The sequence below is a fragment of the Ooceraea biroi genome, chromosome 8, assembly GCF_003672135.1.
Source record: "Ooceraea biroi isolate clonal line C1 chromosome 8, Obir_v5.4, whole genome shotgun sequence".
NCBI lineage: Eukaryota > Metazoa > Arthropoda > Insecta > Hymenoptera > Formicidae > Ooceraea > Ooceraea biroi.
The window spans coordinates 15,594,852-15,614,223 of record NC_039513.1 but is presented as its reverse complement, the minus strand read 5'-3'; the positions used below and the strand labels follow the sequence as shown (position 1 = coordinate 15,614,223).

Here is a 19,372-nt window from a genome sequence, read left to right as displayed (position 1 = left end):
ATCAAAATACACACAATTTAATAAATATATAGAAAATATAAACATATATTACTCAACAGCTGTAGATGACGTAAAGAAATATCTAAAAAGGTCAAAATATTAAGAAAAACATATGTTTTTCTTTTTTTTCTATTTAAACTCAATGTAAAAGATGCCGTTGAATTCGCTTGATATATAATACAATATTCACGGCGGAAAATCAAAGTAATTTACTGTTCATCGTAGGTGGATTTAAATGCAGACTATGCTGCTGTGCCTTTGCGAGGTGACGCACGAGGGAGCGGAAAGCTGCAAAAGAGGACGGGGCAAGAGGGCGAGGAAGAGAAAATCAACCCGCATGTGCTCATACACACTCGAAAAACGAAAAGTACTTTCGGCAAGAGTCGGCCGCGCGGAAAGGCGGAGAGCGGCGGCGCGCCCTTCTCGGCCAAATGCAACTCTGAAAAGCTACGAGAAATGTTTGTAATTGGGATCGTTGGCCCGTCGTGCTCTCTGCGTTCTTCGCACTCAAGAGAGAGAGAGAGAGAGAGAGAGAAAGAGAGAGAAAGAGGAAATTCGAGCGAAGGAACGAGAGAGAAAGAGAGAGCGTGCCCCCTTTTTATCCTCGAGTGCGCGCGCGTCCGCGAACGATTTTGCGATATACGTTTTATTTCATTAAAACGCGATACATTCGGACTGTCTCGTGATTTTTTCGGGTAACTCGTGATATATAACACATACAATTATATAATAATTTTAGATTTTGATCTCTCGAGGCAAACTTCAGCGAAAAACTTGAACAGGAGGATTCATGCTAATTTCTATAGTCTAATTTAATTACAACGGACTACTGCCTGCCTCAAATACGTTGCTATTAATAGAAAGTGTTACGAAATAGTGGAATTAGTCTCGCCAATAAGAATCTCGATGATCCAGCGACTCGGTTCTTCGAGGTACCGCTTGGACGTGCGATAATAAAGTATCCCCGCGATAAAGCGATCATCGTTAATTCACCCATCGAGTATTTCCCACTTGATGACTACGACGTCGACATCGTTAGCGTCGTGTGCATCCATCAATATTTCATAAGTTCTCGGGCAAAAAGCGTGGAGTGTGTTTACCGCGTCCTAAGCAACCGAGCGAATCCTCGATCTCGTTCGCCGGTTAGCCGTAAATGTGTTCCCCGCCGGCAGATTTGCATTGAATTGAATTTCAGATTCGGTCGCGCGGCTTCACCGCAATCGGGCCGCCGTCGAGGACCCCGTCCGACCCCCTTCCGCGTCTTCCTTCAATCTGCGCGAAATCAAATGAGACAGTACACAGGACGAACCACCGTGATTTAACCGCCCCGATCGTTCACTATGGGCGGATTGTTGGTAGAGCGATCCAAATTGATTTGTATTGCGTAATTCGATTCGGAATACCCAGCACGATGATTCTCCAATGAGTTTGGTATATTACTCATCGATCGGATTTCTTGTAAATTTCGTCCGTTTGTTAAAGACATAAATGAGGATGTCGAGAATATATTATATTTTATACTAGAGCGCGGTCCAACATTGCAGTGCTGGAATACTTCAGCCAACATAAATTCATAAATTTAAATTAGAAGAGAATAAAACCGCTAAAAGATGGTCATATTTTATTTCGCAAAATTCTCGTAATTTTATGAAGATTAAAAGACTCTGAAATATTTTTGAGATAAAATAATGCTATATAATATTCAGTAATATATTTAAAACTTTTATTCCTGTAGAAGTATTCACTTTTTATTAATACTAGTTAAATAATACTAGTTCACAAATTGTACACGAAAACTGGCAGGCATGGAGAGGTGCGCGGTTTTTACGCATTTCTATTCATACAACTCGTATTACGTCATTTCGTTCGGCGCATGATCTCCTCTCACACAACGTAAGATCTCGATTGCGACAAGGCGAATCTGCAGTTTACCGTCTCTGAACCGCATAGGTAAATGGCTATTCTCCCTCGACGGGATGAAAGAAGAGAGTAGTGGAGGACATCTCGTCTGGCAAATGCCGCGAGGAGGGACGGGAGTTACAAGAGGACCAGGAGAAGGACGAAACGCGTCAACAGAGAGAGAAAGAAAGAGAGAGAAGTAGCGAACGAGTGGAAGAAGGCTCTCCCGAGACGCGAAAGCGGGAAAACGACGTCTTGGAAAAGGTGCAAAGCCGACAGTATTCTTTGTAGCGGGGATATTCGCCTTATACCGCCCAAGCCCTCTTCGCACTTCTTTACCTTGCCGCGCGTCCCCCCTCGTCATCCATCCCTCCACCCACACCATCCCCTCGCTCCTGCGGCGCTCTCAACTTCCTCGTGCGTCTCCTTTACCCTCGTGCCGACGAACCACCATCACTCGCCGCTGCTACCATCCCCCCGACGCAACCACCACCGTCCTCAGCTGTGACGACCGATCTAGCGGGTGGCTTACTTCTCCGCCCACGTCGGAAATCCCTTTGCCCGCGACTAGAGGCTCTCCTCTCTCTTTCGGCACGGGATATTTACCAACATCCAAGATGGCGGCATAATCTTGCCGGCTTTTCGCGACGAGAGTCGATGAAGACGACGACGATGACGATGACAAGTCATCCGCATAGCGGATTCGACGCGGTCTCTTTCCGCCGGTAAACACTTGACTTTCTCTCTCTTCCTCTCACTCTCTCGTCGCCGCGATTCTCGCTGACTTCGTCCCGGCTCCGTGCGACTTCTTCATCTTCGTCTTCTTTTTGCTCCCCCACCTCGTCGTCTTTGTGCCCTTTGTGGACTTTGTGCACTGCGCGCCATGCGTACTTGGGTCACCGCAAAAGCGGCGCGGCTGCGCGCCTACTTTTCGACGTCGACGTCGACTGCGACGCGGTGCCTGTCGCTTTCTCGCGAGATTGAGGATTTTAGGTCGCGCCAAAGCGGTATGTAGACGACGGAGCACGTCAGCGGTTCCTTAAGCTGTGACTTTCTTCGTGAATATTTTAAAGGATTTATGTTCGGTACAGCATGCTTCAGGATTACCTTGACGGCCAGCGTAACGTGGCGTTAATATTTCTCATTATTAATTCTCTCCTTTTAAAGAAGCTTCAAATTAATTAAGCTGATAGATGGCTTCAGTTTCTATCAACTCAAGTTATATTTATATATTGAAATACAACCGTAAATAATTCTATATACTATACTTCGTGCAACATAACTATTTACTCCGAAAACTGGTTATACCGCGTGTCCCATGTCGATCAACTTTCGCGTTGGACGTTCGATCAATCTTTACTGAGAAATTTGCTAAACCGAGTGTTAGATTCGATCTAACGCGAGTCCCCTTTGTTGTTCGTAGTTTCGTAGCCGTGGGTATAAAGCCGACACCCGATCGCGGTTCGCCATGGAATTTCCGGAAGATTTCGTCCGAGGAAACAGACGATGAGAGGCCGAGGGGGTGGACGGGACGCGGGAGGGAAGAAATCAGGAGGTAAATACGAGCGGGTGAGAGTCCAGGGTAAGAAGCAATCGGATCGAATGGTGGAACTCTCGGAATCCGCAATCCGCCGCGAAGTGAATGGCGAACCCTTAAGAGTTCTATGGCGGGGGGTGCACTCCACCCCCGCGCGCGCCCGTCCAGGGCGGATTTCCCTTTCCTTCGCACTCCGTCGTCATTGTCGTCGTCGTCGTCGGTCTTAACCTAACCAGAACTTGAGATTAAGGCGCGGTAATCGCTGAATCGGCAAGCGAGACGGAAGGCGGAGCTTTTCAACCCTGCTCCGCGAGATTCTCGCGCGAGGGAAAAATCCCGGCGAAGAGGATCGCGCGAAAACATTTTTATTGAATCGCCACGTCGACGACGATTTTTTTATATTAACTTTTTCGATAATTTTTCCCTCGCACGGTAGCCGATGCGTTACTATTTTGCTGTAAGAATAATAAAAGATGAAAGCGTGATTACATTCAGCTTGCGTCTAAGAGAAACACTTGAGGATTGTAATGTATTTCTGCGACACGTTTTGCTTTCACTGATTTGTAATTAACAATTTAATTATCTTCGCGAACGTGTCAAGTTATTCTGCGAATTACGTGCGATCGGAAGTGCGCGTAAAGTACACGTGCAGATAGATTAACGGGCGCAGCGGAGAGATATAACGCGTATGATAACGGAGCACGCAAGACGGCGAATAATGATCATTACGGCGTCTCGCGCGCGCCGTGAGATCTCTGAGAGATACAACGGCACAATGCGCGGCATTAACATTAGCGGAGCGATATTGAAATCCGGCGTGAAGGGTGCGCGACAAAGAAGCGGAAGCGCAGCTCGGCGGGGACGCCAGTTGGCGAAGAGTTTCGCCCGCGTACGTGGAGTAAGTGCAATAATACCAGATTATTTGCACCGCAAAGCCATGCGTACGGGTAAACACAATATTCGCTCTCGGCTCGGCTCTGTGAACCGATAGTGCGCCCAGGTAGACTCGCATCCGCACATCTATATCGCGGTTCCGCCGCGTTCCCCGTCTCTGTCCGTCTCGCAGCGATCACGGCCCGGCCTCCCTCTCGCGGCCCCCTTCGGCCACCCTCTACCACTCTGCCTTGTACACTAGACGTCGTAAATGGCTCGACATCACCCGCTAAACGCGATCTTCCAGAAATATTGTCTCTGTGAAATTTTGAAAGGTTTGGGAGCTGATGCTCGATATCATCCATAATGATCCATATTGTTGTTTGAATTGTTTGTATGTTTAATGTATTGTATGTTTATAATTTGTATGTTTTATGATAAATTTATATGTGTGTGTGTTTACAAACAATTCTGATAATGTTTCGATAAATTGTTAATATTTATTTACATGGTGATTTAATGAAAATTTATTATATCGATGACTTATTGATTTAGTAAGTAATCGCCTAACTTAAAACTTTAATAAAATTAAGTTGGAGAAAAAATAATGATTGAATAAACATCGACAGGATTTTGCTAATTATTCGTTTGACACTGAATATGACGTGCATATTCGTTTATATTTGTGAGATATAAACGAAACTAAACTAAAATGTAAATTATTTATTTTTTATTATTGATATTAGTTATACTAGTATTTACAAGTATTCAGGGAAGTAACCAACTAGTGTATAGTCAGACATTTATGACATCTGATGTACATCCGCGTGCTTCTCGCGCGCGTCTCTCACCTCTCACGCGCCTTCACTGACTCCCTTTCCCTCTTCCTCCCTCTGTCACTCTCTTCTCTCTGTCTATTGTTGTCTCCCTCTTTCTCTCTCTCTCATTTTCTCTCTCCCTCTCTATGTACCGCTCCGGCGTAATACAGATTCTATTTGAGCTGCCTCAGGGAAGTTAACTTGTGATGCGTGCAGCTCGTCTCGCTCTGTTGGCGATTCTACGGATCTAGTCGTTGGTTGGTTCCCCGGCAACCCCATGATGAAAACGCGACGCGATAATGGCGCTTAGTTATTTTCTTAACCCCCGTGCGCCTTGCCGTATCAAGTTGCCTTTCCAAATTGCCGATTTTTACTGATAAAGTAAAGATAAAGGCAAGTTGCAATAAAAGTGTATACCTTTGAAAATGATGCACTCGTATCTCAGAAGGTCTATTTTACTCACGATAAAATCTTTTCGACATATTTGCAGGACGAGGAGCTTTTTTTCTTGAAATATCTACTTTCTAGGTTTTCTGTGATATATAATGATCAAACATTCAATTAAAAGGTGAATTTTCGGTGAACCGAGCCGGTTGAAACAAAGCGGATCAATCAAGTAGATAAATATCACAATATTATACAATAGTGTTCAAAAGTTTCGAGATCATTTCGCTGCAAGTTTCTTCATGGAATTTTAATAACTAAATTATAACCCTAAATATCCACCTAATTATTAAACAAGTGTAAAGTTGTTACTTTTAATAGCAAGTAGAATAAGGTATCAATTTTGATACTTTATAAGATATGCATGTCGATAGTAAGAAGAAGCGAAGACATTTGAGCATCATCCCACGTAGGCGAAATTAGGCAGACAAAAGATACGTTTCCACAATTTTCCAGATAGCCAAATTGGACCACTTCCTGGTTTTGCGATTGTGCCACGCCGTTTGCAAAAAAGGGGATGGAGCCGCGTCGCAAAATTGGTGTCCGCGGGCGAGAGAGCAATCGCTCGACGGAGAAGGTCGCGTCGCCGGCGACTGCTCGTAGATCCGCAACGTTCGCGCTCCATCGTCATCACGCCGCTCAAAGCAAATCAGCCTTCGGAGTGTTACAATTTCGCCCTTCCGCCCTCTCCAGCCACCCCCGCTTCGCGAAAGTCCCTTTAACTATCCCGCTATTTTCCTAACTCCCGTCCTAGCCCCCTCCGGGGTTTCCACCCCGTCGCCGCGTCGCTTCTCCGCTCTCGCAGGGTGGAAACGACGGGCCAGAGCGGCGCGGTGGGGTGGCTTCGCCCTAACGGGGTGCGAAACTGAGTGGGGGTCAAAATACCCGCCCATTGGTCCGCCCACATAGCACCGGAACGGCCGCTTCGAATCAATTCGAGCCTCGATCTCACCCCGTAGACGATCCTACGCTCGCGATCGTGTACCCTTCGTCGCGAACTCGCGACATCTCGATATTCCGGACCGATTTTAACCTCAAAGAAGCGCGTCAGCATCAGAGGGATGCTCACATGACGCTTCCCGAGGACGTCGCGAGGGATTCGTCATCGCGAGCGGGTCCTTGATATAAAATCACGGATCAAACTCTAGAAGAGGACGCCGTCGAATGAAGATTCAAGTTTTGTTGATTCTCTGATGAAGAGGAAAGATCGATCGATCTCGTGACCGCGTGAGATTATTTTTAGCGAGTGAAAAAGAGAGGGAGAGAATTCGAAAGTTCCGGAGATCCATCCAAGCACATCCAATTGGACGTCTTGCAGGATGAAACGTGTCTCTCCTTGCGGATGGATCGCGAGAGACATCCCTGACGATGCCTCGTCGGACTGACGACGTGCGCGTCGCGGCCTGAAGCAAGACGAAGAAGTACGGCGAGAAGCAAAAAATTCCCCGTTATCGTTGTGGAAACAAACTATTAGCGTAAGATAGCATTCGTTAGGCGGAGGGCAGAGTGACGGATAGAGCGCGACAGTCGTTTCGCTGAAATATATCGCGGCAGAAATCACATCGCGTGTCTTTACTGACGACGAACGTTTTTTCATTGGAAAAATCGGAACGGGTGCATCAAACGCAAGCACAAGAGTGAAAGACGCTTCCGCGGCTGGTGCAGCAACATCGCAGTTATTACTGCGACACTGTGTCAAATAAGTAGCGCGGCTCGGATCTTGTTTTTTAAGAACTGAAAGTGACTGTACATGGTGATCAAAATTTTTACCTGAACGGTTGTTGCAGAGCGACTGTTTGTTGAAACTGAAATGATTGCGTGAATTTACGTGCAATCTTGTTACATTCTATGTGACGACCGAAGTTTACTTCTCACAGACTGTATTGAGAAAATACAGATACGATTTATATAATTTCCTTGGGGAAAGAATGTTTTGTAGGATGTGAAGCACTTCGTATTCTCCCAACAACTTGATACTTGGTATTATTGATCTAATATTTGCGATACGCTGTTTCCTCATGAATAAAATCTTCTCTAACAAAAGGGAGATTCTTGTTAATAATCAAAGAATTTAAAAGTTTTATACAAAAAAATATTGAACTCAAACGTCACTGCGACAAGTCTCATTTTCAAAGACAACCATAAAAGATTTGCATCTTCTGGAGAACAAGGTTACATCCCAAGAAGTAACATCGAGAAGAAGACATTAATATTCTACTGGTTCTGCGAGGACAATCTCCAGAGAGGATTTAACTTTCGGACGATGAGAGAATGAGAGCGAGCGGCGAGCTCGCAGAGTCGGTCGACCGGCCGACGACGAAATAGACGTGCAGGTCATTACGCTCATGAGGCGGCGATCACGATGGAGCCACGTGCGATGATGATGTCGAACCTGTCGTGCGACGGCTGCGCGGACAGCGACCGGGACTCGGACAGCAGCAGCATGATCGTGGACCCGGTGAGTCTCGACAAGAACGACCTGTCGCCGCCGTCGCAGACGTCGTCGAGTCCGGTGATGCCGAGCTGCTCGCCGATACCGACGCCGACGCCGACGCCGTCGGCCGGCAGGAATCGCGGTGGCGGCGGTGGTAGCGGACGTTCCTCCGCGAAGAAGACGTATTCGATGATGTCAGCGACGAATCAGTCCAGCAAGTCAAGCGGTTCCGGTCAGTCCAGCTACGGTTCCGACAAGATGTCGTCATCCCTGATAAAACCGCCGTACTCGTACATTGCGCTGATCACCATGGCGATCCTGCAGTCGCCGCAGAAGAAGCTGACGCTGAGCGGCATCTGCGAGTTCATCATGTCCCGCTTTCCCTACTACCACGATAAGTTCCCCGCCTGGCAGAACTCGATCAGGCACAACCTGTCGCTCAACGACTGCTTCATCAAGATCCCACGCGAGCCTGGGAACCCCGGCAAGGGTAACTACTGGACGCTGGATCCGCTCGCGGAGGACATGTTCGACAACGGTAGCTTCCTGAGACGCAGGAAGCGGTACAAGAGGCCGCCGCCGCACTATGTGCTGCGAGATCGCGCGATTATGGCCACCTTCGCTATCTGCGGCGATCGGGGACCCTGTCCGGGTAGTGGCGGTGGTCACCCTGGTGCTCTGGCCTATCCTGGGGCAGCTTACCTGTCGCCGCCGCCTGGCTTGCCATTGCTGGACTTCTCACCAACAACCTTGGAGGCGCTGAAGCTCGGCGGCTTCCTGGAACCGCCGCCGCCACTTTACAAACCGGTGCCCATCACTGCACCGCCGATCAGACAGCTCGACCCAATCCCTGCCAGGATCACGACGCTGCCGAGCAGTCACGCGACCAGCGTTGACAAGAAGCGCAACTTCAGCATCGACGCGCTGATCGGCAAGCAGGCTGGCAGCGATCAGAACTGTGGCGCGTTGCTGGACCTCAGTCCATCCGAGCACAGAGAGATCAGGAGTCAGGCGTCCGCCTTCTCGCCACTAGTCTAGGGGCCTACTTCTGGAGCCGTCGAGGAAGGATGAAGGATCATGACTTCTTGGAGCGCGAAGTTGATCGGTTTCCCCACGCCTTGGCAAAGAGAGCGATCAAATCGCAAAGTGAACGCTGAACTACGTACATCGCGTGATCGAATAGTGACGAATAATATCGAGATCATGTTGGTGAACCGTGCGTCGCTACCTAGACTTTGCCACGGCTGTAAGAATACCTTGAAGAGGTCCTCAAGAAGACTTGAAAGGGTTTGAAGTAATCGTTGCGCGATGGACGACTCGTTCCGGAAGTGATGGTAATCGATGTCGTTTAGCAGCTGATCAATACTGTCCAAATGAAATAAATACTTTAACACGGCAATTAGATATGGTATGCCAACTTGGAAATTAAGATTTTCGTTTTTCTTCATGAATTATAACCAACTGTAATTTCCATATTCCTTTCGAAAAAAGAAAATAGATATTAAATAGATAGAATTAAAACAAAATTTTTATTCTATCTATTTATCTCTCTATCTATTTAGCTCTGAATTTTTCGAAAAATATTTTTAAAAAAGCATGTTTTATTTCTCCTGTTTTATATCATACTGAAAATATACTTTTTGTATCATTTGGACAGCATTTATCCATAATGGGATTGTTACATTCAACATGCGTTTTACGAGACTTCAATATTGATTTCCGAAAACGGCTGGATATTTGCTCTGCATACGTTAACCGTACATTTTCACGAATTGCAAATTGCTCAGCGATTGCAGATGATAAGAAGAACGTGCGAAATCGAGAAATTCAGGCGTTATCTGTGTTATCTACAATTCTAGCTTTTATTCGGTAAGACATGACGAGATTCATAGTTCACGTAATCAATTGAATCCTGGCACGAAATTCCAGGTGATCGTTTCTTACCGAGTAATTGAGACGAATCACAGAAACTATAGAAAGATGTGTATGAGTCGATTTAATGAGAAAATGTATATCGAGGAAAATATATAATGCATCCTGCATCTTTGTAAAAAGGCGTAGTGCAATAGCGTAGCGTTTTTAGTTAACACATTTCTTGTCGCATTTCTTAAAACGACTAGTGGAAGTAAATGCGTACCTAAAGGCGATACAAATTTCGCGTCAACGAGGTCAAAGTTTTTCATGTTGTAACAATGCGACAAATATCGCGTAGACATTTTTACAAACATTAATCGCTAATATAAAATTGTATGTATCTCAAAATTACAGAATTCTTTTTATCTTCCTTTCGAGCCTTTCGAGAAATTAAAATTTATTATATCTTTTAGTTATATTATAGCGAAAAATACATTTTTAAATGTCTTTGTTAAAAAGTGATCCATCATAAGTTTCTTTACATAGCATTTCATTCTGTTAATCGTTTTGGTAACATGGACAGTAATATCGGTAATATCGATATTAGTCGCTACGTTATGTAACATCATATCACACACGTAATTGCTACGAATCTCGTTTTAGCGAGCAGAGAGATCGAACGATAATTTACTTCCACTCGTCGCACGGTTTTTTGCGAACCAAGTTCGTTGCGTACGTATATAAGTTGTCCGCGCACCCCTCTGATTTCACTTTCGTTGCCCGGCCCTGCCGGTTAGGTGAACTTAGGTTCCGCTTCTATATGGTCGATTAATATCGGCATTGTAAATACGAGTCCCGAACAAATATATGCGCAGCACTCTGTTATAGCGGGGAGCACCTTTCTTCAGTGGATTTAATGTAAAGCCGCCCGCCCCCAACCCCCATTTAGCCGTAAGCGGTCAAGTAGACGTTTGGTGTACATACAGTCGAATCCGTAGCGTCGATCCACACGTAATTGTGAATACCTATGTAGTACTTTTAACGATTAAGGCAGATCTTCCGTCTCTCGCACGATCAAGCGATCGCCCGCTTTGAATAATACGACAACCCCCTACACGCTTTTAATCCTACATTTTTACGCGATAAGAGAACGATCACGTGATCTTTAATTTTCCAAATGTTTCAACACAGATAAATAAGACCAAGGTTTTTAGAAAGAATTACGCATTCGGAAAGTATAACTTGTCGAAAGAGTTTTTATTAATAAAAAATTGAGAATTGTGAAATTATAAATAAATTCTGTGGAAAATTGGTAGAAATTGTTGGGAAGATTGTTTGATAAAATTTCTCTGTATTCGCTAAATAAAATCGTACTCAAAACGTGAAGATCTTGTAATAAATGACCATTCAGTTTAAATTATACGTACAGCATGTTTCACTAAATCTTGTACATCTCTCGATCCTTACGAAACAATGCAGTACTTCACTTTGTTCCTCCGCTAAGGGTAAGCAGCGAAGTCAAGATATATGTTTAGTTATAGGCTACGCATCCTATCGTTAACAAAGAAATCGTCTGTAGATCTTAGTGAGTATTGTATGTGTCAAGATGATAGATTTATAATAACATGTAATAATAAAAACAATAAAGTATATCGTTAAGTATACGTGACTCTTTCTCATCTTCTTCATCGTCCCTTTTATTATTCCTTATCCTATCTCAGTTGGTCTACCCCCCTTCCATATTAGGGTGATAATTAAGAGAAACAAAGCTCGTGCGCCGGATGAATCCGTCGATCACCCGGAAGAGAAGGAAATGAGCAATTCGGTCGCACGCTTTGGCGAGGAAGTATGCGACGCGAGATAAGGCGATAACGCGAGAAAGGCGCACGAAAAAAGTCGACGATGAAACGGTAAAGCGGAAACGATGGACGAGGAAAGTGCACAAAGCAATATCTTGTTTACCCGCCTCTCTCGGCGCTAGCAATACGGAGCGGAGGGAAGAGGGCAAGGGCGGCGAGGGTGGTGGCGGACTGGAGGAGAATGAGTGGATTTTCATTGCAGTTTAATCCCCGTCCCCGTGTCCCACCCGCCCTCGACGACGGTATTCTAAACGGCGATACGAAGGCAACTCTTGTCGCTTGGGGTGACGATATTACATTCCTCGATCGTGACGAGGATAACGGCCGCCGCCGCATCTCGCGGCGATTCACGCGAGCGTCGAAACGCGCCTTCTTTCTAATCCCTCCGTTCCCCCCCTTCGCTCTTCTCTCTTTCTCTGTCGCGTCTTTCCCTTTGCGCGTGTCTCTCTCGTGACGGAGACAATTTACGACACGTGGGAGCGATGGTGATAACACGGCCTGCAAAACAACTATTATTGCACCGTCTTACGCACGATGCACGCGAGTGCACGCGGAATCGAGGGTGTCGCATGATGATTCGCGACGATAATTTTAACGTTCAATATGAAGCGCGTACGCGATTCACTGAAACTGCAGAGAATCGGTTTGTATGATTTCTTTTTCATCGAACATTTTTTATTATTTATGTCGGTTTTGTACGTTGTTAATGCGATTATTACGCGATGCGAGGATCATCGCAGCGGCAATCCATTATTGTGATGATCGCAGGAAAGCGATAATGTGAATTAGCATTCGTATCCCTGCACCTCCAATACCAATATGGAACTAAGCCAGAATCGCGATATTGCGAAGCCTCAGATTCATGTTGGATTTGCCATGTGATAAGACTGTCAGACACATTAATTTGTTATCGGAGATGTATGATATGCATCTTGTGCAATTCTTAAAATGTTTCCTCATAATCTATTCTACATTCAATAATTAACGTCGAGCCACTGAGCAAGTCCGACAGGCGTGTAATATTGGTCTTATCTTTCTCATTCTTTTCAAGACGAGAAAGAAGATACATGCAGCAGCAAATAACAATTGTGCGACGAAGAAGCTAATTCTGCAGGAAAATTGTGAAATCGCTGACTTCGTTAAGATATACGGCGCGCATACGCGAGGTTCACGCGTGCTCCGAATAACGACGATATTACAGTTTACAAAAGCAACTATTATTGCATTATCTCAAACACGTTGCACGTAGGTAAACGCAGTATCGCGGCCGATAAAATAATCGCGCATGCGATAAGGCGCCCAGGGTCGAGGAAAGGAAATTCGAAGATAAGTAAGGAGGCAGACTAAATCGCGTGTAAACACTTAGCAATAATTTACATTCGGTGGAAAACTTCAACTCGACGCGATTGATCAAACAACAATCTTAAGGGCGATTAATCATTTACGACGGTCATGTCGACATGTTATCGCGAATTTAGTTGTGATGTTGCGTAATCCAGGCAATCGTGAGATCATGAGACGAAAATCAATCTCATGCAGTCACTCGAGCTTTTCCTAATTAAGACACAACCAACATTTGCAATTAAAATTTCTCTAATTGAATATATAATAAGAATACACGATTTTATTTTAATTTGAGTAATTACAATTTCAAAGTATGTGATCAATAATATGAAGGTACATAAATTGCACTGATTTACGCGACCAAATTTCTTTCGGAGAAATGTATTATAAATAATTATTATTTATAATAATAACTATTATTCTATCGACTAATTTGAAACAATACAATTCTGTTTTCACGTTCTCTCATCCCTTGAAAATCCCAGGAATCGAATCGAGAGTCCTACCAGCTGATGAATCCGTTGCAAGCGTATAACGTTGAAGGCACAACGAGCACGATAAGTAGCTGACGGGGGAAACGGGGGCGGTGGAGGACGGCGATGAGACGATCGTATCGTTGTCACGATCGTGGTTCTTCGCGCGTGCAACACCCCTTTAATCGTCCGTCAAGTGTGTGTGCATTCGGAATGTAATATATCCTGGCGGCCACGTGTCGCTCACGTGCCGCTAAGTGTTTGTTTCGGTTTGCATTGTCACCACGGATACAAGCGCGCGCGCGCGCGCTCGATCGTGCCAAAGGGCCCCCGTGCGTATTCATGGGAATGGTGGCGGAGGTGGCGGAGGAGACGGTGGAGGTGGTGAGTCTCGTGTTTCCCCCTTTCATAACTCGGCTCGCTCAGGGGGTAAATAACGTGCCGGTGGTTGACAATTAGGAGCGATGGGAACGAGGTTCATTATGCGAGGAGAGAAGGCCCTCTGATCCGTCGGGCGTATCCGTGAAGCGCGGAAATGTAATCATCAACCTGGCAGCCGATCCTGCCGGGATCCTCGAATCGAGGTCGCGCTTAGAGTCTCCGCTCGCTCCGTGACGGCTTTCCGTCAGCGATTGCGAGTTGCTTAATTCAAGATTTACATCTGAGATCACGTTTTACATCTGAAATGCTGAAGCTGAGCTCTGAACTGGAAAGATCAGGTTCGAGCGTTCAAATGAGGAATTCCTAAATGCGATCCTGCAGAACAGTGGAAAATCTTTTAGGTCGGTGATAAACAACCTAGTCATACGGGGATGTTGACAACCCGGTGGTAAAAGCTAATGGCGTTACGTGGATGTGCACGAGTACGGAGGCCCTTGCGAGTTTGAACCGGTACGACGCCACAATGTCGCAAAGTGCAAAATGTATGTCACGAGTAAGTTGGAGCCTCCTTCAGGATAATCCAATTGTCGCAAGATTATATTTAAGGAAGGAAGCTTCGCGTCTCCTACGTCTAAAACGACAAACAGAATAATTGTGATAATTTGCACGTTCATATTTAGTCATAGTTAGAAAAGAACACGTGACTAATACCAGGTACAGAAATACGAAAACGATGTGGAAGCGATCGTTAGCCAAAAGAGAGTCTCGAAAAGTCCAACCGCGTCATTGGGCCATCAGAGGATTAGCGAAGTGGCGAAGTCAAAGAGACGCGCACGGATCATCCGCGCGCTCGGTTTTGCCGTGGAAACTTAGCAATTACGCGCTAAAGAGAGAAACGACGAAAAGATTTTCATTGTCGCGCGAGAGTGGTCGAGGAAAGCGAAGGAGGTGAGGGACGAAGAGAGCATTAGCAACGGACACACGTACACGCGCAACACTGCGCTTCGACGGGGTGGAGTGGTAATAAGTCGCCGGGACGGTGTACACACAAGGGAGAGATCTGGTAGTCAGCTACTTCGCTTTCCAGCTTTCCCGAGTACGAGGGAAAGAGAGGGCGAGAGAGAGGGAGAGGGAGAAAGGCAGCAAGCAATGACCAATATTATGATAATTCGAGCCTCTCGCGTTTTATCCTTCCGCGCCCTCCACCCCTTCCCTTCAATCTAACCACCTCGCCCAGCCTCGTGTAGCAAGAGGGACAGAGAGGGAGCGAGAGTGGGAGGCTGCGGGGGTGCACGCCGCTCACCCTTCCTCTTGCGCGACCGGAAGCGGCACGGCGACGGCGGCGGCAGCCATGTTTCGGAGGCGCGGGCGTGGCCTTCCGGTTGCCCTGGCAACCGGCCTTATCCGGATATCGACCTGGGCGCGACGAGAAGGGTGGCTAGGCTTCTGTCCGGGAGGGAAAATGTTATCACTGCTTTGTGGTGGCTAAGATAGCAACCCGCCCTTCCCCGCCGCTTCTGCAAGTCTCACTCACTCTCTTTCTCTCTCCCTCCCTCTCTTTGCTCCTCTCTATCCCCACCTCTTACCCTGGTTGTCCTGTCCCACCCTCCCCGCCCGGATCCTCTCCTCTCCTGTGATCCTCCGCGTTGGCTCTCCGCGCGGAAGTCGCAGAATCCATCCCGCGTCGGTGTATCCTTGGAATGTAAGGACACGTGTGGTCCCTACTCCTGCATGCGTGCGTGCGTAAGCACGCTTACCACCCGTAAATCATATTAGGTTTTTGCGCTTTAGAAGTTTCCGTCTGACTATGTACATGCGGTGAGAGTCTTGGAAAAAAACAAAAGGAGGATTGAGAGCACTGTAATAGGCAATAATATGAAAGCTCCGAGTTGTGGCGAGTATTCTTTAGAAAACTGACTCGGAGATATCACCGATATCACTATCTCAAATACTATTATACGGCAGTTTCTTCAAAGAATCAGTTACAATTATGCTTTTTAGAGGAAATACGATAAAGAAAGAAGATGTGTAAAATGGAGCAACGGGCAGCAGGAATTAGGAAACAGATAATTCGAAACGGTATTCCACAATTACAAGGGCCTTGAGATGATTAAGGGATGAAATCCTGTCATGCTCCCCGAGCGCAAGAAGGACATCGTGTACCGTACAACTGCCGCCGTACTGTCCCGGCGTACTATGGAATCCTGAGAATGTGTGCGAGCCAAGGATGATATTAGATTCTTGGACAAAGTTTTCGCATGGTCGAGGTCTCTCGAGAGCGCCAGCCGGAGACTGCTCGTCCCTGAGCAAGGACGCGTGTTATCCTTCAGCATTGATTTCTTCCCGGCTTCCTTGCCGTCGTCGTTGCTGCGACGACAAAGAGCCGGCGAATTTCATTCGAGAGAGACTAGCTCCGCTTAGTCTCCTCCTGCACGATTTTAATTACGACATCATAATGGATATGTACTTTAATGTATTGTTTTTTCACGTAATTGAACAACTCATTTCCAACCCTTATACAGATATTTTCCTCAATTTTTTAAATATTTTCTATTCACGCATATTTCCTTAAATGGAAATGTCAAACGCATTGTCTTGACGTGATTCTTTGAGCATCTGCAAAACTTAGATTTTCTTTTAATAATTAATTTCGAGAGAACCAAGATAATCATTCACTTTCAATTTATATTATTATTTCAAGGATTGAGAAGATTATTCATTATAGTTAAAAGTATAGTAGAGACAAGGAAATGAGCAAATAACTCGCGTGCATTTACGAAAAGCCTAAAAAGGAACGATTTTTTGAAGGAGAGTAAGAAAGATTCGTCAGCGAGATGGAGCGGGAAAAGTGTGCTGAGAAAGGGAGCGTGATATTTATAATGCATAGCTTCTCTCCTTGGGAAAGTTCAGGCATGTGTCTCAAAACTTTTGGCCACTTTTGCGCCAATATCGAAGTGGTTTCCGCAAGTGGAATAAAAGTATATCAAATGCCGACGTACATATGCGGTTAAAATACAGACGGTTCAAGAAAGAATGTCTAATATTCTGTTTTACCATCCCCAGGAAGTTCTTTGGTACTTGGAAATCTAAAGCATAGTGCTCATTCAAGACCTTGCAAAATTGCCGAGTCGAGAGATTAATTATTTCCCACGTAAACAATAATACAAGTACATTTCTATTAAAAGTGTAAAGTGTCAGTATACATTTTCTTGATTTTCTTGAAATGATCAAGCTTTAAAACATACTAATAGATTGCACATGTCAAATTTCAACGCTTGATCGTAATTGACCGCAAATTTGCAAACTTAATTTTACCGGCGAAATGATTATCGCGAGGTGCAGTGCACCCGATATCACCCTCGTCCAGATACATTCGGATGAGCGCGCGTAAACAGGCGGAACGGCCTGAACGAACGAATGAGGACCCACGCACAGGGTGCGTAAGGTCGGTCGCGGAATCCCCGTGGGAATAGACACTTGGCTTCGCGTTTAAGGACGCACGGCACACGCGTGCATGCGGACACGCAGTTTAATGCACTGTTTGCTGTTTGCACTTCGTACTAATGGCCGGGCTTAGCGAGATTTAAATTTGTCGGTACGAGCGAGCAGCGCGCGAGGGGACTGGGAAGAACCACCCCCCGGGCGACGGATGGGCCGCACCGGGACGATTTAAACTTCTCGGGTCCCCGAGTAATAATTCGGCCGAGTTACACAGCCCGCGGCCCGCGAGTTTAATTCTCCGTCGTCGTCGTCGTAGTCGGAAACGGGCGGCGTTCTTCCCTTAGTCATAGTCCGGCAAAACTGGTCGTGGCGTTTTAATAGTCGCGCCACGGGAAAGTTCGGCGAGCCGAAGGGGTTGAAAGAGGTTCGCAATTTTCTCCGTGGATTGTCTGTGGTAGTAGCGAACGAGACTTTTGGTTCATGCACGGGGAATGTATAAACTTCATAAAGACACACACTGGCACTTTCGTTTCCGATTTTAATTTACTAACAATATAATCAGAGAATTGATTTTGAGATTTAAAAATTTGAAACTATAAAAATATATATATATTATAAATATTTGAAATACATTAATCATGTATTTATATAAACGTGAATAATTATTTATATTTTGTTCTATCTTTATCAAAATTAAACTTTGGAAACATAGATTAACTACACGTTCCGTCTTTTTAAAATTATGTTTCTTTTTGTATATTATTTCGAAATTCTTGTATTTTTTTGTTGAATTATTCCGTATCCATAATTTCACATACAATTAAAGATCTTAAGAAAAGCTTTCATTTTCAGAAAAACATGTGAGTCTGAGACGATTTGGAGGAAAATAAACTCTTCGATTATGAATGGAACGCTCTCTTGGACTGTAGATCGTTTAAAGCAATCTCCATGTCGATTTCGATACCTGCAATTCAAGCAGAATAGCGTACGCCGAGATTTTCGATGAGGTTTCGGCGAGAGCGCGTCAAGCGGGTTCGCAGCGGTGATTCGTGCGCGTCGCCAAAGGCCGAAGAACGCCCCTACAGTGTGCAGGGCTGCTGAACACGATACGAGGGGTGCTCGGTCGAGTGTACGTCGACGTGGAGCCGTAATTGTTTTACTCCCGTAGCCCTGACGGGAGAGAAAGAGAAAGGTAGAGCGAGATGGAGAGAGAGGGAAAGAAGAAGAGAGACAGAGAGTGGTAGAGCCGTCCTTTCTCCCTCAATCTATTTCGTTCGCATCCCCGCAGCCACTCTCGTTTCACCCCGACGCGATGCCACCCGCAGCGTGCCTATCATGCGCCACTAATACCTAACAGGTTAACGTCTCGCATGATTATTCTATTGCCCCACGCGCCTCTAGCCCCTCACGCTCTAATTCGAGCGGCTTTAACGGTAATATTTTTCACCCCCTCAATCCGAAAGCCGAAGCGGGTCTCCTGTCTCGCGTGGTTTTCGGGAGGGATCTATGGAGATGACTGACAATCGCGAAGAATTCCGAAGAATTCGCTTCATTCACTGAATGAATTCCTTGCAGCGTAATTTGCTGAATATGTGTGTTGAGTATTTATATATATATATATAAATGTATTTTTTAAGTTTTATATTTTAAGTTTTCTCTAAAAAGTAATTTAATTCTATAGGTAAATCATATTTCTTTAATCTTTCGTTATACCACTATAATACGCGAAAGGGAATTTATCGCATTATTATGTTTGCAAAACAGTAATCAGCCCATCGTATCCTATTTTTATTATATGTATATTCGAATTACATTTTACTATCCCTTTGTTTCATGTTAATTAAAAATGCCTGTCCGCATTTCGCTTTATTATTCTTCTCCGGAAAAAATTCGCCATGATATATGTGGCCGACCGAATTAAATTCGACGTGAAATTCAATCACAGCTTTCGGATGATTAAAATTTGCGCGCGTACGTCTGTGTGTGCAGCGCGCTCGATTATCCGCGCTAAAATT

At 45.3% G+C, this 19,372-nt stretch overlaps 1 protein-coding gene across 1 annotated transcript; it reads left to right on the top strand.

Moving 5' to 3' along the window:
• Positions 1-6,316: 6,316 nt before the first annotated feature.
• On the top strand, positions 6,317-11,523 carry LOC105280199 (forkhead box protein D3). The gene has a single exon (XM_011340526.3). The coding sequence runs from the start codon at positions 7,934-7,936 to the stop codon at positions 9,041-9,043; it is 1,110 nt and encodes a 369-aa protein (XP_011338828.1). The 5' UTR covers positions 6,317-7,933; the 3' UTR covers positions 9,044-11,523.
• Positions 11,524-19,372: the final 7,849 nt, after the last annotated feature.

Coding starts and splice junctions, on each gene's coding strand:
- LOC105280199 (XM_011340526.3), top strand. CDS start 7,934: ATGGAGCCACGTGCGATGATGATGTCGAACCTGTCGTGCGACGGCTGC.